General features: G+C 38.8%; 1 protein-coding gene across 3 annotated transcripts in view; it reads right to left on the reverse strand.

Annotated features, from left to right (window-relative positions):
* LOC111159058 (unc-51 like kinase 4) overlaps positions 1 to 17,014 on the reverse strand; it is a 618,913-nt gene that overhangs the window by 126,349 nt on the left and 475,550 nt on the right. For all 3 annotated transcript variants that reach the window (XM_022521436.1, XM_022521437.1, XM_022521438.1), the window contains one exon: positions 15,208 to 15,393. In XM_022521436.1, the coding sequence (XP_022377144.1) occupies positions 15,208 to 15,393 (186 nt within the window). The remainder of the gene's footprint in view (positions 1 to 15,207; positions 15,394 to 17,014) is intronic.

Below are 17,014 nucleotides of genomic sequence, written 5' to 3' on the forward strand. Positions count from 1 at the left end.
CTGACCCTGAGCCTGGGATTCTTCTAAAGCTTCTCCGTAAACATGCTTCTTCACCTGTGGTGATCTGAGGTCTCCTAAATTCAGAATACCCTCTCTCTTAAACTAATTGCTGTCTTCTAGAAATTCCCCAAATTAAACATCTATTACTGATCCTTTTCCTTGTTTTCAGTGAGACTATGCACTTCTGCTTATTTTTTTAATTTTTAAATTTTTTACTTTATTTTTTAAATTTATTTTTTATTTATATTGATCATTCTGATGGAATTTGTGGGGCAATCAAGGTAAACACATGAATTTTTTACCACTATGACTTAAAATCTCTAATCATTTAGAAATATATGTCAATATACATGTGTGTTTGTGCATATGTACACACACACACACACACACACAAATACATACATATAGATCATGTGTATCCAGAATGAAACAATACATTAACCATGGTAATTGTATGGATTATAAGTTTAAGGATGATTTTCTTCTTTTTACTCAGATATTTCCCAAGTTTTCTACCATGGTTATATATTCCTTTTTTTATTTATTTTTTTTTTGGATACTGTAATTTGTTTATAACAAGTTCACATAACACAAATCTCATCATTTTAAAAGTGTTCAACTCACTGGTTTTCAGTATATTCACAAAGGTTTGTAACCACCATCACAATTGGCTCTAGATCATGTTTATCACCTCCCCAAACCCCATATGCATTAGCAGTCTCTTTCCTCCCCTCCCTTTCGAGCCCTGGCAACCACTAATCCTTCTGTGTCTATAGATTTGTCTATTCTAGGGTTCACATAAATGGAATTGTGCAATGTGTGGTATTTTGTGTGGGATTTCTTTCACTTAGCACCATGCTCTCAAGGTTCATCCTTGTTGTAGCACACATCAGTACTTCACTCCCTTTCATGGCCAGATAATATTCCATTGTATGGATATACCACATTTTATTTGTTCATTCATCAGGTGATGGACGTTTGGGTTGTTTCTACTTTTTGCCTATCATCAACAATGCTGCTATGAAGTTCATGTAAAACTGTCTACTCTTTTATAACCTAGAAAGATACTGCTTTAGAAAAATTACAAAAATATCTTTCCAAAGATAGTCAATAAGTCAAGCTTTCCCACCTAAAACATATGGTTTTCCTATACTCTTAAAACCTGTCTGGTACCTTCAAATACCTGAACTGAATAAGCAGACATTCTTGGATTCACTGGCAGTCAATGAATAAGCCAAATCTTTTCAACACAGTGAAAGGTACATGCATATGTTAACAACTCCTATGGTATTTACAATAAATTTCAGAACAGTAGACCGACCTTTTAAGAATATCATCTTAGAATCTATTTAATTCTGCCACATGCAACATTCAAAAAAACAATGCTTGTGAACTGAATTAAAACCTGCCCAGACCATGAGAAGAGAAAAAAAAAATCTATTTTGCTGCCCACTCCTAGAGTGCAACCTTTAGAAAGGGATTATTTCCCTTACATTCTCATCAGGGACTGGCAAAGAAAAGTATATCACGCTATTACAGAGCCTGGAAATGTAATGACTTCCAGGTTGCTAAGCAACACTGCAATGTTAAAGGCCCCAGTATCTGTGATCTCTAGAGACACTCTCAAATTTCATTAAAACCTGCTCATAACCATTACACAAAAGGTCCATGTGGAGTTCATAAACAGGCTTCGTTTCTTGACACGATAATGAAGGAATAAAAAAAAAATGCGAGTGGCATCAAAACTTTTATGGTACTTAAAACTAAATATTTTGGAGCCCCAACTAATGAAATCTATCATGTTTCTAGGGGTATTTCATAGAAAGCAAGTATGATCTGTTTGTAGTAAATAGAAGTATTTAACATCTTGAAAAAATACACTGTGTAGAACTTTGAGACTTTCTTTGAAGAAAGGATAAATACGTCCTGTGTATAAATCCAGAGGGGAAGCAAGGATAATTTGAAATGAGAGTTCCAATCATTACCTGCTTCAAAGAGGGTCATGAGAGTGGCAATAGGAAAGCAAGATGCCACAGGAAATAATTTTCAGGAACATTTTCAAAACATTTCCTGCAGCAATGGTGTTGGAAAAGCTAATCCCTGAAACAAAAAGTTATGGCAGGTCTCAGTAATGATCCATGTGTACTCCTGGGATGCTGGTGTAGGACGATGGCTCAACACCCTAAGATGCTAATGAGACTTGGTCTTTCTATACTGCCTGTATGGGCCACCTAACCTCTTTAGCCCTCTCCTGAGATTCTAGGGAGAAAGAGTAGAAGGAGACCGTACAGTTTGCTCAGTCTTACTAATCAACCCTACAAATCAAAATATTAAGATATCAAAGCAAATGTCCACAGACATAGATCAGGAGGGTCATTTATTATGATGGTTGAGTTTAAAGGTAAATCCTTAAATGCAAACTATGTCTGCATGTGGGATCATCAATTTACAAAGTTAAAAGAGTCATTACAGGGTGGCAGAGGGTTCTTATTATGCAAATATTTATTTTCCAAACCCAAGTCCCCACGAGCTCTGATTGAGTTGGGAAGCACACGTCTGGTGTACAAATAAGTTCACCAATAAACTGATGGGTGATTTGCTGTCAGGCACTCACACATGAAAGTGCTCAGCTGGGTGAGGTGAAATGTTTTTTTTATAAGTCAGCCTATTTGTGATACACAGATCAATTGCAACATGAAAATTCCAATCTTACAAAACATATGGGATTTCATTAAATTTCATTAACAATTTCATTAAATCATTGCCAGTGATGGTGTAACACTCACACTCAAAGCCTTTGAAGAGTGAAGGTCTGGCAGAGAAACTGGATGATCACCAGCTGAAGAACGGACAAATACCTTCAAGTGTGAAGAGAGGAGAGGCACTTCAAAAGGCAACACTAATATGAATCGCAATGGAAAATTTGTGAGACCTTAAGCAGCATGGCAAAAACCATTCTAAGTTGTTGCTAAGTAAGGCAGGCTATTACAATGTGCCATCATTCAGCTGTGAGAATGTGAAAGGTGACATACACACAACAAGTCCCGAATCACTGGGAGACCCCCAGGTGATGGGGTGGAAGGACCTGGCTAGAGGCTGCCTTGGGAGGGCTCAGGTGGGACATGCACACTCAGAACAAGACCAGCCCTCTGCTGACTCTGATCTCTCACAGCCTCCCCCATCCTGTCTGCCTAGAACAGTCAGGACCAATCTCCTCACATGCTCTATCCTAGTTTACATTGGTCATTATGCGAAACTCAGGTTCCCTCTTCCCCTGGACTGTCATTCCCAAAAGGCTCTGTACAGACCTTTCTTGGGCTCCCTGTTCATCCCTTCTCTTGAACTTCATGCACTGTGCCCTTTGGTTAGTCACCAGCAAAATCTCTTGTATGTTCATCTTTTCCCAGGATGTTCCCTTCCCTTTGTTGCTCTAACTGAAACTGGGCTTTTCCCTCAGAATGCTGCCTCCCCTGCAGGTGTCTCTCAGACCTGCTACTCTTCCCTGTTGCAATTACAGGATCAGGTGGTCCTAGCTCACTGTCCTTGTCCTTGACACTGTTCCCATCACAGTACTTAGCAATATCAATATCCATAGAGAGGATCTTTCTAGCAGCAGATAGTATTTTGGCTTTCCATCCAATGACCTTGGACGCCTTCACATTTTAGACACTCACTCCTATGGTTTTACCCTAGACCTGGTCATTACCATTAACTGCAGCCCTCCAGAATCCACATGCAAGCACCCCACACTCTGGTCTACACCTCTCACCATCCCCTCCAGCCCAGACTTCTTCTACTTGGAATTCCAGATCTCCAACAGCCAACCAGACTCTCCCAGTTGGTTGTCTGACTGACAGCTCACACAGAACCTATTCCACACTGAGATCCTGATTTCCCCACCCTCCCCTGAAACCAGTTCCCTCTGAGTTCTAGCCAGCTAGGGCTTAGCTTAGACCAAAATTGGAATCAACTTTGACTATTCCTTTTGTCTTGACCTATATCCAACCTGTTGGCACACACCACTGGTTATGCTTTCAAGATCTATCCAAAATATAAAAACTGCAAGCCACGATCAGGACTCTCCTGGACTGCAGTAACCTGCCGCCATCTCTTAGCTCTGATCTTTAACGACTATTCTCAACACAGCGAGGTCAATCTCAGCCGCCTGCTCAAAACCCTCAGGATAAAGGCCAGTCTTTTCAAGGGCTTACGGGGCAGCAAGGACTTCCTTCCTCCGCTTCACTCCTTCCCCATTATCTCCCTCACATCCCATATGTCTACTCTTCACTCAGATACCATCTCAGTAAGACCTTCCCTGGCCATGCCATCTCAAGTTGCAAATGTCCCGCTCTATTTCTTTCCTGATACACTTTTCTTCTTAGTGCTTTTACTGCTTAAAATATAACAGAGCTATATTTATATCTACATGGCTATCATCTCACTCTGCCAGGAAGCTCCAGTAGAGCCAAGATTTTTATCTGTGTTGTTCACTGCTGCATACCTAGCCTTTGGAACTCTGTCTGGCACAGGGTAGGCACTTTTAATAACTACTTGCTGAGTGCTTAATCTTCACTAAGAGTGAAGATCTTTTCTGCATAGTGTCACAAAATACTAAGCAACTCACTACAAACATGCTTTTATAATTTGTTAAAAGACAAAAAAAGACAAAATCAATTCACTTTAATAAATTTTAGTTTTATTTTTTTGAGATCAAGTCCCACCATATATCCTATCATTATTTACCATAATTGTTATGTGGCTAGCACATGAATTTACACTAAGTGGTTATTTTTCCAGTATCACTGGTTCTGGAACAAAAACGAGCTCCTATATTACAAAATCATATGCCTAAACTTGGTTAAGTACTTCTGTTGATCAATTACTTACCCTCCCCAAAGAAGAGGTCACAATATACTTTTTAATTCAAGTTATCTAAAAGCTACAATTTAAAGTACTCACTCAGAGGCTTCTGGGTGGCTCAGTCGGTTATCTGACTCTTGATTTCGGCTAAGGTCATGATCTCACAGTTCTGAGATCATGCCCCGTACCAGGCTCTGTGCTTTGCATGGAACCTGCTTAAGATTCTTCCTCTCTCTCTAACCCCTCCCTGCTCTCTCCTCTCTCTAAAATAAATAAATAAATAAATAAATAAATAAATATTAAAATAAATAAAATACTTTCTCAGATATTTAAAATATCAACTGAAAAACATTTTTAAATTTTTAGCTTTTTCTAGGATTATTTAAAAACTGAAAACCTGAAACCAAATTCTCATTCTTTGTTATACACAGTGAATCTACTTGAAAACAATCTTTTTAAGGAAAGAAACATATTATATGAGCAGAATGTAGACATTAACTGATATTTCCTTCAACCGGTGGAATTCATTTCTTAAAATTAATATAGATTATGTAAAGGAAAATTATATGTGAAATAATTTCATAATTTCAAAAATTAAAAAATTAGAAATATTTAATGTAGCTGTTTATAAGGGAAGGACCCTAAGAACGATTTTCTTTGCTGTCCACATCCACAAGGAGGTATTTTTCAAATATGTTCATCCTAATATTTAACATGCTTTGAATGCTCATTATTTTGAGATGGTTTCATTAAAGCATGTCATTAAGGAAATCTCACATAACCAAGAGAGTCTGCAGCATTCCTCACACAACAGCCACACAGTGGGGTTGATGATGGTCAGAATGATCACTAAAAATCAGGGGAACTCCAGAGTGAGTAATAATCACTCTAATTTGAACCAGATAATAAATCCCTTTAAGTGGGAATATTCAAGGTTTGCATAAATAAACGATCCTTCAGAGTAAGCAGCTTCTTTTTTTGGTTCTTTTTCCTTATTTTTTTTCCTCCCTGGTTGTTAGGAGGCTACAGAACATAAAACAATTCCAAGGATTCAGCTTTACTCACAATTTAAACTGGGTACGTTCTCAGGGAATTAATATTGTGGAAGGAAGCAGCATCGCTGGCAGGTCTTCCATTTTTCTGAAGGAAAGTCTACCTGTTGCCAAGGACAGCAGGTTGGCTCTTCCCATGCTTCAAATGTTCCCTCTCTCATGCTTACAAATCACCTGTTTCTTTTGCTCCAGAACATCATCCCATTTATATAGTTTTTACCGTTTGGTATAAAAAAGTTGTGGGGAATACAGTTGTTAACACAGTGCCAAAGCATCTCTCTGAGAATTACTTTGTAATTGCAATGGGAAACATATCTGCAAGACATAGAGGTCTGACACACAGCCCCTTAAACAAGCAAACAAACTTCTCCGACAAGTGGGGCAGCCTGACATCATATGCTTCCCGTGGGATACAACATGAGGGGTTATTTCCAGTGAGGTATTCTCACCAAAAATGTTATGAAGAAACAATCATATGTTCCAGAATATTGAACATTCTACCAGTCAAATGACTTGAGCTCTTTAAATAGTCAATTTCCTGGGGACTGGGGGGAGGAAGCAAAAGACTTTTCTAGTAAAAGAGACAAAGGAGTCTGGCTGGCTCATTGGAAGAGCATGCGATTCTTGACCTTGGGGTTGTGTTGTCTGAGCCCACGTTGTGGGGAGAGATTACTTATAGAGTGTGTGTGCAAGAGAGAAAGAGACTAAAAAAAAAAAAAAAAAATTAAATCCGTGTCTGAACCTTAACTAGAATGTGTTTTTTTTTTTTTTAAGATTTATTTATTTGAGAGAGAGTGGGGGGAGGGGCACACTTATTTATTTGAGAGTGAGAGAGGGGAGAGGGAGAGAAAATCCTCAAGCAGACTCCCCTGTGAGCTTGGAGCCTGACAATCTCACCACCCTGAGAGATCATGACCTGAGCCAAAATCAAGAGCTTGATGTTCAACTGACTAAGCCACCCAGGTGCCCCAACAATTATGTGGTTCTAAAAAAAAAAAAAAAAAAAGCTACAAAAGCCATTTTTTTACAACCAGAAAAATAAATAAGAAGTGGAGATTATCAATATTATGAAACTATTCTTTTCTTGGGTGTGATAATGTTGATGTAGTTAGGGGCTGAGTGTCATGCTGCTTTTACATTCACATAATTCGGAAAATAAGACACATAGAAATAGAGAGTATGATAAAATGGTAACAATTCTGATAACAATTCTTGATTATACTGGTGTTCACTATACTGTCCTTTCAACTTTTTGTGGTTTTGAAACTTTTGTGATAAAAAGGAGGGTAAAAGTGCCATCAATGGCAATCTCTTTAGAGAAAGGGAACAAATTTTTTCCTCAGAAGAATTTGAGGGAGTGGGGAGGAGAGATGAACATCTTGAGGAGAAGTTAAAACAGAAGGACAATTATGCTGCCCAGGGGATACAAACAGATTGTGAAAGCAGCCAGGACCATGAGCAGACTCATCCCAAGGAGCTTCCATTGAGAAGTGAAAGAGGGAGCAGGTGCACAAAGGGGAAGATGAAGGAAATGTAGGGGAAGTTAAGACATGTTCAAAGCAGATTTTAAGGAAGCTTTCTCTGTTACAGGCACCTCCTGAAGAAACCTATGGCAAGGAGCCCTATGCTCCCTTAGGCTCTTGAGAGGGATGGTTGTCTCACTGCAAGACAGAAGTCTATATTCTGAGAGGGATAGGCTATCCAGGACTGTATTTCACTGGCCATTTGCTTCCAGAGCCTGTCTTGCTCAAAAGCTTGGGAATGTTTGCTCAGGGAATTAAGTAAAAATTCTAGGCAAGACAATGTTTTCCTTTGTTAGAAAGAGACACCTCAGTCATTCACAGAGTCCCCAATTACCTTGCGACCCTATGGCAATCACTGGGGGAGAATGCTTGTCCAGTGAACCACAAATGGATGTGTATGGATTCAGGGAACAATCCCCTTTACAAACACATAAGAGCACCTCTCAGAGTTTCAAAAAAACCTTCTAAGTGACCAGATTTCCACAAAATTTATTACATTTACTTTTTAGTTGTTTGGGTGCATAGTGTTTCTCTTAAAAATTTAGCTGGCTTCACACCAATCTTCCTCTTTTTTTCTCCTTTAAGAAGAAAAGCAAGAGCATTAGATCTTATCTAAGAAGGAGAGAGGAATCATTTTGCCTTTTTATTATACCTCAAGAAACACTTCTTTACTTTTCTAATAGGAATGAAATCCTTTCTGATCCTAAGTCTATAGCTCATCCTGGTCCTAAAATAGAAAAAGAATGGCTGCAGAATTTTCAGTTTCTGCATATGGTCTCCCCAAAGCTTTAAAGACCCTGTATGTGAACACTGGTTTTTTACCAACAGAGCAGCCCTCTTCCCATGCTGGAATGAAAGGACCTGAGGACATATGTGAGAATTTGGAAGGAAAACGATGGTGAGCGCAGGGAGATTTTCTGAAAGCCACATGCTAAAAGAGCTCCAAGAGATAGCTACTTGTAATAATCTTGAATCTTAACCCTCATCAGAGAACAATCCCAAATTGCACTTCTGCCACACCAGGTAGACAGATGGGCAGCTGACAGGCCTTAGACCCATCAAGCATCTCACCATCACCCTCCAACAGATCACTTCTCTGCTTTCATAATGTAGTCAATAGTTTACGTTTAAGCCAGTTTTACAGAACAAGTCTGGTGGACTGCGTGTACTTGGTATTTCCAGTGTTGGAATAAGCTAGCTTTAATTAAGTGATGAGTACCTAATCTATGATCATTACCCTGGGAAAACTCCCACTGATATCAAGTTTAAGGGACCCATAAACATGGGAACGCCTTGAAAGAGTCCATCACATTTTTTTTTAAAGATTTTATTTATTTATTTGACAGAGAGAGATCACAAGTAGGCAGAGAGGCAGGCAGAGAGAGAGGAAGGGAAGCAGGCTCCCCGCTGAGCAGAGAGCCCAATGTGGGACTCGATCCCAGGACCCTGAGATCACGACCCGAGCCAAAGGCAGCGGCCCAACCCACTGAGCCACCCAGGCGCCCTCCATCACATTTTTAAAGCTAGAGCACAAAGTATAATTATAAAACCTCCCAACTGTCTGGTAAATTACAATAGATAATTACATTCTTAGGTCTGTTCAACATTTTCCAGATGTTCTAAATACAGACTAAATAAGCAAGTGCACCCCAGGGGCAGAACATATCCCACGTCCATTGGCACGAATTAAATATTCTATATCTTGAATCGGTTATTGAAAATTGTGATTTCAGAAAGTTGTTATCACAAGCTTGGGACCATAAACAGGTATTTCAAGAATCTAGGCCTTTTGTGAGACTCACTGGGGGGGGGGGGGGGGGGGGGGATCGGCCACCTTATGCCCCAAGAAAGTTCTCTGTTGATGGTGGTTTACCTATCTCTGACATGCTTATTACTTGGCCTTGTAAACTATGGCATCACATGTATTTGAGACATCGTCTCTGGATGAAACCAACAAGTTCACTTGGCTTTAGGGAAAGGAGGTTATTCTCCTATCAGGGCTTAAAAAGAGATAACCCCACAGCACAGGGAATTCTTTTTGGAAGTGCTCATGGGGGGAGTATGCACTCCGTGAATGAACAATCCTTTGAGGAAGATCCTCAATGACTTGTCTTTCCCTTCTTAATAACTTACAACCAGGAGGCTGCACCTATCAGGCCCCAACCCAATCCTGACAGCAGGTAAGAAATCTAGAAGGGTCCCTGCTTCTCTATCATATCTGGTTCCCCTAGCTCTGTGAGGTGAGGTGAAGTGCGCCTGAGAGGCTGCCTCCAGAAGGCCACAGGAAAGCTCTCCTTACATTTCTGGATCTTTTGAGTTCCTGTCGTCTTTAGATCTGCCTCTCCGATCTCACCCACTCCACAAAAACTTGGCAGGGATACCATGGAGGAGACTGGGACAGAAGACTGTGGGCAAACTGCATGTCTTACGACGCCCTTCTCAGTCTGATCTATGCATCCGTGAAGGACTCAAGTGCGCTCACAATACACACAGTGGACAGCAAAAATAATGAACAACTGTCACTAACAAAAAGCAGAGATTTTATAGACATTTCTTACTCAAATCATTGGAGACCTATTAAATACCTATTACATGCCAGCTACTATGATGAAGCTTTCTTTTCCAGTACAGATAATTGAAATTCGATTAGATGCTGTCACTGCCCTTTTGTTTCAGAGCCCAGAATTTCCTAATTCCAGAAAATGGCGTCCCAACTCCAAATGCTACTAAAATTGCTACTGGAATGGTCTGGTCTTTCTTGGCCCTTTTCTTATGTCTCCCATTCTAGCTCCATAAATCTCACATCCCTTGCTCAGGATGTTTCCTCCTTTCCATGTGTGGATGACACTGTCAACTTCATCCCTAATGGGATTGTTCCTGTGGAACTTTGCTGGCCTCTCCAGTGTAGAACGGATTGCATTCTGCTTTGTAAGGAAGCTGGGTGTTTTTCTATCTCTCCAGGGAGAGACCCTTAAGAACAGGGAGCAGGAAGATGATGCTTTACTGTCCTAATATCCTCGAAGCCACACTTGCGCATAGGAAGAATTCTATGACTTGTTTTTCCATGAATGAAAGAACAAATCTCTCAAGTGCTTTCCAGATCAAAATTTGGTTAAAGTCAGCTTGATGAATGCCACAGAGTCCATTTCAGTAATGGGCAGCAGTGACAAGGTGGCCAGCTGCTTGGAAAGAGCACGGGTGAGGGGCTATCCAACTTGGTATCAGCTCTTCTGTCTCCTACTTGGTGGCCGTGGGGATTTACTTAAGTTCTCTGAGTCTTAGTTTTGAACCTATAAAATGGGACTGATCCGTGGGGCTGACCTCTAGGGTTGCTGTTAAATGAGACAATGCACTGAAGTCCTCAATGCGGGGACCAGCACAGGTATAGACATCTACTGACCACCTTTTATGGATCAGACGCTATAACATGATGAATACAGAGTGGTGAACGAGACCACGTCACTACCCTGGTAACATGCGGATGAGAACAGAAAGTAAGCCAATGGTTAGGAAAATGGTTGCCACAGAGGTAAGGATGGGGAGTAGTGGGCCAGGCAGGAGGAAAGACTACATCAGGCATTATACAATTCTGAGTAATCTGCTGCCATTTGTATCTGAACATACTGGACTCAGTGTTAAGTGTGACTAGAACGGAGTTTCAGGGTAGGCAAATTCTAGGCCTCAGCTGTGCTGAATGGGCCCCAGAATCCCTGACTGTGTTTTACACAACTTGAACCCACCACTGACTGACCTAGGGTAATTTAGAAAGCTTTGGGAAATTTTTAAACATGCCTCACAGATGGCTGACCTGCAAACATGACAGACATTCCCATATAGCTAAGTCAGATACATCAGGGTGATGTCTCTGCAGAGCTTTCCTCTATGAGACAGTACAACTTGGGATGGGGCTCCTGGGACTGTCCCACCTGTTTTTCTTGTTAAGCAAACAGTCCTCATAATTTCACCCTAGAACATTTTTGTATCTTGCTTTCTAAGTGAAAAGCAAGAAAACTCCAGGAAAATGTTCCATGGTTCCTTGGGGGAATGGCTGACTCCAGGGCTGCTGCAAAAAAAGGTAGAAGATGAACTAGAATATCATGTTATGAGAATAAATGCTTAATAGAGAGTCCAGAAATATACCCACACTTACATGGTCAGTTAATCTACAACAAAGGAGACAAGAACACACAACAAGGAAAAGACAGTCTCTTCAATAAATGGTGTGGGGAAAACTGGACAGCTACATGAGTAAGAATAAAATTGGACTACTTTCTTACACCATACACAAAAATAAACTCAAATGGATTCAAGACCTACATGTGAGACCTGAAACCATAAAAATTCTAGAAGAAAGCACAGGCCATAATGTCTCTGACATCAGCTATAGCAATATTTTTCTAGATATGTTTCCTGAGGCAAGGGAAACAAAAGCAACCACGAACTATTAGGACAGCACCAAACTAAAAAGCTTTGGCATGGCAAAGGAAGCCATCAACAAAACAAAAATGCAATCTATTAAATGAGAGAAGATATTTGCAAATGATACATTTGGTAAGAGGTTAATATCCAAAATATATAAAGAACTTACACAACTCAACACACACACACACACACACACACACACACACACACACACTTTGATGGGGGGAAAAAATGAGCAAAGGACCTGAACAGATGTTTTTCCAAAGAAGACATACAGACAGCCAACAGACAAATGATAAAATGCTCAACATCACTCATTATCAGGGAAATGCAAGTGAAAACCACAATGAGATACTACCTCACATCTGCCACAATGGCTAGAATCAAAAAGACAAAAAATAACAAGTTTTGGTGAGGAGGTAGAGATAAAGGAACCCCTGTACTCTGTTGGTATGGGATGTCAACTGATGGTAGCCACTGTGGAAAACAATATGGAAGTCCCTAAAAAAATGAGAAATACTATATGATCCAGTAATTCTGCTGCTGGGTATTTAACCAAAGAAAAGGGAAACACTAATTTGAAAAGGGTAATAGCAGAATATTCTGAATAATTTTATGCTCATAAATTCTGTAACTAGAAGAAATGGACAAATTCTTTAAAAAGCACCAAAACTCAGCTAAGATAAACAACTTAATAGTCCTATAATTACTAAAGAAATTGAATTCATAATTTAAAAGTTCTTGAAAAGCCATCTCCTGGCCTAGATGATTTCACTGGAGAATTTTACCAAACATTTGAAGAGTTTTTAATACCAACTACAGAATTATTTATAATAGCCAAGATACATAAGCAACCTAACTGTCCATTGATAGATGAATGAATTGATAGATGAATGGATGAATGGTGTGTGCATGTGTGTTTGTGTGTGTGTATATATATGTATATATGCTATGTATATACAATGAAATATATCTACACACATATATAGGTATGTGTGCGTGTGTTGTTTGCAACAACATGGGTGGACCTAGAGAGTACTATGTAAGTAATAAGTCAGACAGAGAAAGAAAGATGTCACACAATTTTACTTATATATGGGCTCTACAACACACAATAAACAAAAACAGAAACACACTCAAATATAGAGAACAAACTGGTAGTTGTCAGAGGGGAGGGGGAAAGGGATGGGGGTGGGCAAAATAGCTGAAGGGGATTAAGAGGTACCAACTTCCATTTATAAAATAAATACATCACAGCAATGAAAAGTACAGCACAGGGAATACTGGCAATAATTTTAATAACTTTGTATGGTGACAGAGAACCACATTTATTATGACAAACACTGTAATGTATAGAAAGAACTGTTGAATCACTATGCTGTATATCTGAAACCAATAATAACATTGCCTGTCAACACCTCAACTACAAAAAGAGAATACACATGGGATTACAAAGGGAAAAATGATGGAAGTGCTCAAAAAAAATGATGGGGGCATGGCAAAAGACACAGCCACCCAGAAGAGGTTCCTACTGGCCACATACTAGAAAGCAGTGGATTACAACACACTGAAAAAAAGAAAGTGCCATGATAATAATAATAAGACAAAAAAAAATTAAATGGAGAAGAAAAGGTGGAAACAACCCAAATGTCCATCGACAGATGGAAAGATAAGCAAAATGTAGTTCATACACACAACTGGATTATTATTCAGCCTTAAATAGGAAGGAAATTCTGGCACAAGCTACACCATGGATGAACCCCAAAGACATTACATAGAGTGAAATAAGCCAGACATAAAAGGGCAAATATTGTATGCTTCCACCTATACAAGGTGAAAGACAAATTTATAGAGAAAGATATTAGAATGCACATAGTACCATTGAACTGTATAATTAAAATGGGTTAAGATGGTAAATTTTATGTTATATATATATAAATAATATTTATATAATATACATATTATGTTTTATATATACACATATATGTTATATATATTATAATATATAATATATATTAACTCAAAAAATGAAAAAGGATAAACAGCATCAGAAATGACTTCTGTATTCATATATACGGGTCAAAGTCCCTTGGATTTAACTTTTCTTCCCCAAATGGAATCTAACTGGCCCTATAGGTGTCATGTCAGAAACTGTAGAGAATTCATTTCAGGGCAAATCTCTATGTCCCTTCTAATCTGTCACCCAAACCTGCCCTATAGATTTAGCTGGGTCACGCACTACAGCTGTCTATCAAACTGGCACAAAAGTTGTCTTGAATATAAGTCTCTGGAGCATCTGTAGCCTCCAGGGCCAATGGACCCCTCAAGATATCTGTAGCTAGAGGTTAACACAGATTGGCAAGTCAGAATATGACACAGACAAACGGGACCTCCACTCCTTCATTAATTTCAACAATAGCTACTATATACAATGGCTTTCCAAACCAGCAGAATAATATTTACAGTAAAAAGAAAACTAGTCATTTTTCAAAAGTACTTTCAAGTAAACATCAGCTAAAGACATTTGTAAAATATAAAACAATACCGATGGGGCAAAAGGAAATTTTTTCCTTAAAGTAGAATATTGGGAGTTAGAACTGATGGAAGTCAGAAGATCTCCATCTTGCAACAATTGCAACATTAAAAATAATGGCTGTCATTGACTAATCCCAGGGATCAACATTAACATCACCAGTGAAGGGGCAAATAGACATCATGTGCCTCTGGGTGTGAAGGAGTGAGAAAGACATGATTTCCCTTCAGGGCTTTTCCTGAATCTAATTATCAGAAAACATCACACAAACCCAAACTGAATGAGAGCCTACAGATCATCTAGCCTATGTTCTTCAAAAATGTCATGCAAGATGAAGAAAGGCGGCAGGACTATTCCAGATTAAAGACAAGTGTCTAGCAACATATGTGATCCTGAACTGGATCCTCTACCAGGAAAAAAAAAAAAAAGCCATAAAAGACATTAAAAGTCATTATTGGGGCAACTGACAAAATTGCAATATGAATAGCCCATCAGTAAAAGAAGTGTATCAATGGTAAATTTCTTGATTTTGATTACTGTGGTGAAAAGAACATCCATTTTGTTAGAAAATATACATTTAATGCCTTAAGGAGTGAGAGGGCACAATGTCTCTAACTTATTCTTCAACAGTTCAGAAAAAAAAAATGTGGATATGTAGAGAGACAGGCAGAACATGATAAACGTCATCAAGAGGTGACTACTGAGTAACATACCCAGGGATTCTTTTACTGAAATCAGGTGGAAGAAAATCACAACTCTCTTCAATCAACTGTCAGAGAAGCCACCCATCCTGGACCCAGTTTCCATGTGGACTCACCATTCTTCTGAGAATCTTCAATAGAAGCTTCTGCTCTTTTGGGTCCTCCTTGGATGTCAGCAAATTGGCAAAATTCTCTGCATTTTCAGGAGACAGGCTGTCTGGGTTTTCCCCTCCATACAGCTGAACGAGTATGGAAAGACACTTGGATGACACTTCAAAAATTTCAGGATCCTCATTTGGAAGCTGCAAATTAACAAATAGGACTACTTAAGTAAATTGAGGATGGTGCTGGTATTCCTCTAGAAACATGGGAAAATTTGACCCAATGGGGAGAATGTCAGTCGGAGTGAGTACAGAGATTGACTAACTCAGGATTTTTTTCAATCTCTTTCAAAATGCATACAATAAGTCAAGGCTAATAGCACAAAATCAGAAGGAAGTCCTTTCATCCTTTCTTTAATTCACAGTAAAGAACAGCCTGTAACAAGCAAAAGACCAGCATATATTTTATATGCACTCCCAGTATGTAAATATATTTACACAGGCCTGTGTGTCCATTTGTAGGAATGGAAATAGTCTGAGTTTTCAGGAGCATGGCTCATCTGTTCTTGTTTACTATCGACTGTTTAGGAAAAGTCTACTTCCTAGGAGATATAAAGGAACATTCTGAATTGTCCGTGTCCAAATTATCGACTAAACCTGTGGGACAGAGAGCAATGTTTCTGTTATGTATTAAAAGGTATAGTATGAAATAATAATCATACTACAGGGCATCTTAAAATTTAAAAATAAAAAGATTTGTAAGAGGTTGAGATGTAATTCCTGTGCCATTTACTCATTTTACATGCACAATGCAGGGATTTTTTAGTATATGCAGAGTTGTGCAACCATCACCACAATCAATTTTAGAATTTTTTTCATTACCCAAAAAATGAAATCATACAAAATATGACCCTTTGTGACTGGCTTCTTTTACTTAGTGTAATGTTTTCAGGATTCATCCCTGCTAGCATATAACAGTATTTCATTTCTTTTTATTGTTAACATTCCGTTGCATGAATAGACCACATCTTATTTATATATTCATCAGATGATGGACATTTGGGTTGTTTTCACTTCCTGGTTATTATGAATAATACTATTGTGAACATTTGTGGGTAAGTTTTTGTGCAGACGTAGATTTTCATATCTCTTGGGTGTACACCTAAAAGTGATTGCTGGGTCATATGATAATTCTACATTTAACATTTTGAGGAACTGCCAGACTGTTTTTCAAAGTTGCTATTAGCATCAGAAATGTAGGAAGGTTCCAGTTTTTCTACATCCTCACCAACACTTGCTGTTATCTGTATGTTTAATTATAGTCATCCTAGTGGGTAAAAAGTGGTAACTCAGTGTGGTTTCCACTGGTACTTCCAGAATTACTAAGAATGGGGAGCAGCTTTTCACCTGCTTATTGGCCATTTGTACATCTTCTTTGGAGAAATGTCCATTCAGATTCTTTGCCTATTTTTAAAATGGGTCATCTGCCACTTTATGATCAAGACTTAGTATTCTTTATATATTTTAAAAAACAAGTCCCTTAGCAGATTTTCAAAAATGTTTTCCTATTTGGTGGTTTGTCTTTCAACTTTCTTGATAGTATCCTTTGAAGGACCTATAATAAGAGATGAGGAAGGACACTGTATCACACTTAAAGGGTCTAAAAGAAGATCTAACAATTTTAAATATCTATGTCTGTAACATGGGAGCAGCCAATTATATAAGCCAATTAATAACAAAATAAAAGAAACACATTGACAATAAGATAATAATAGTAGGGGACCTTAACACCCTCCTTCACTGAAATGGACAGATCATCTAA

Source organism: Enhydra lutris, unplaced genomic scaffold, assembly GCF_002288905.1.
Source record: "Enhydra lutris kenyoni isolate GAN:26980312 unplaced genomic scaffold, ASM228890v2 scaffoldscaffold66, whole genome shotgun sequence".
Classification (NCBI taxonomy): Eukaryota; Metazoa; Chordata; class Mammalia; order Carnivora; family Mustelidae; genus Enhydra; species Enhydra lutris.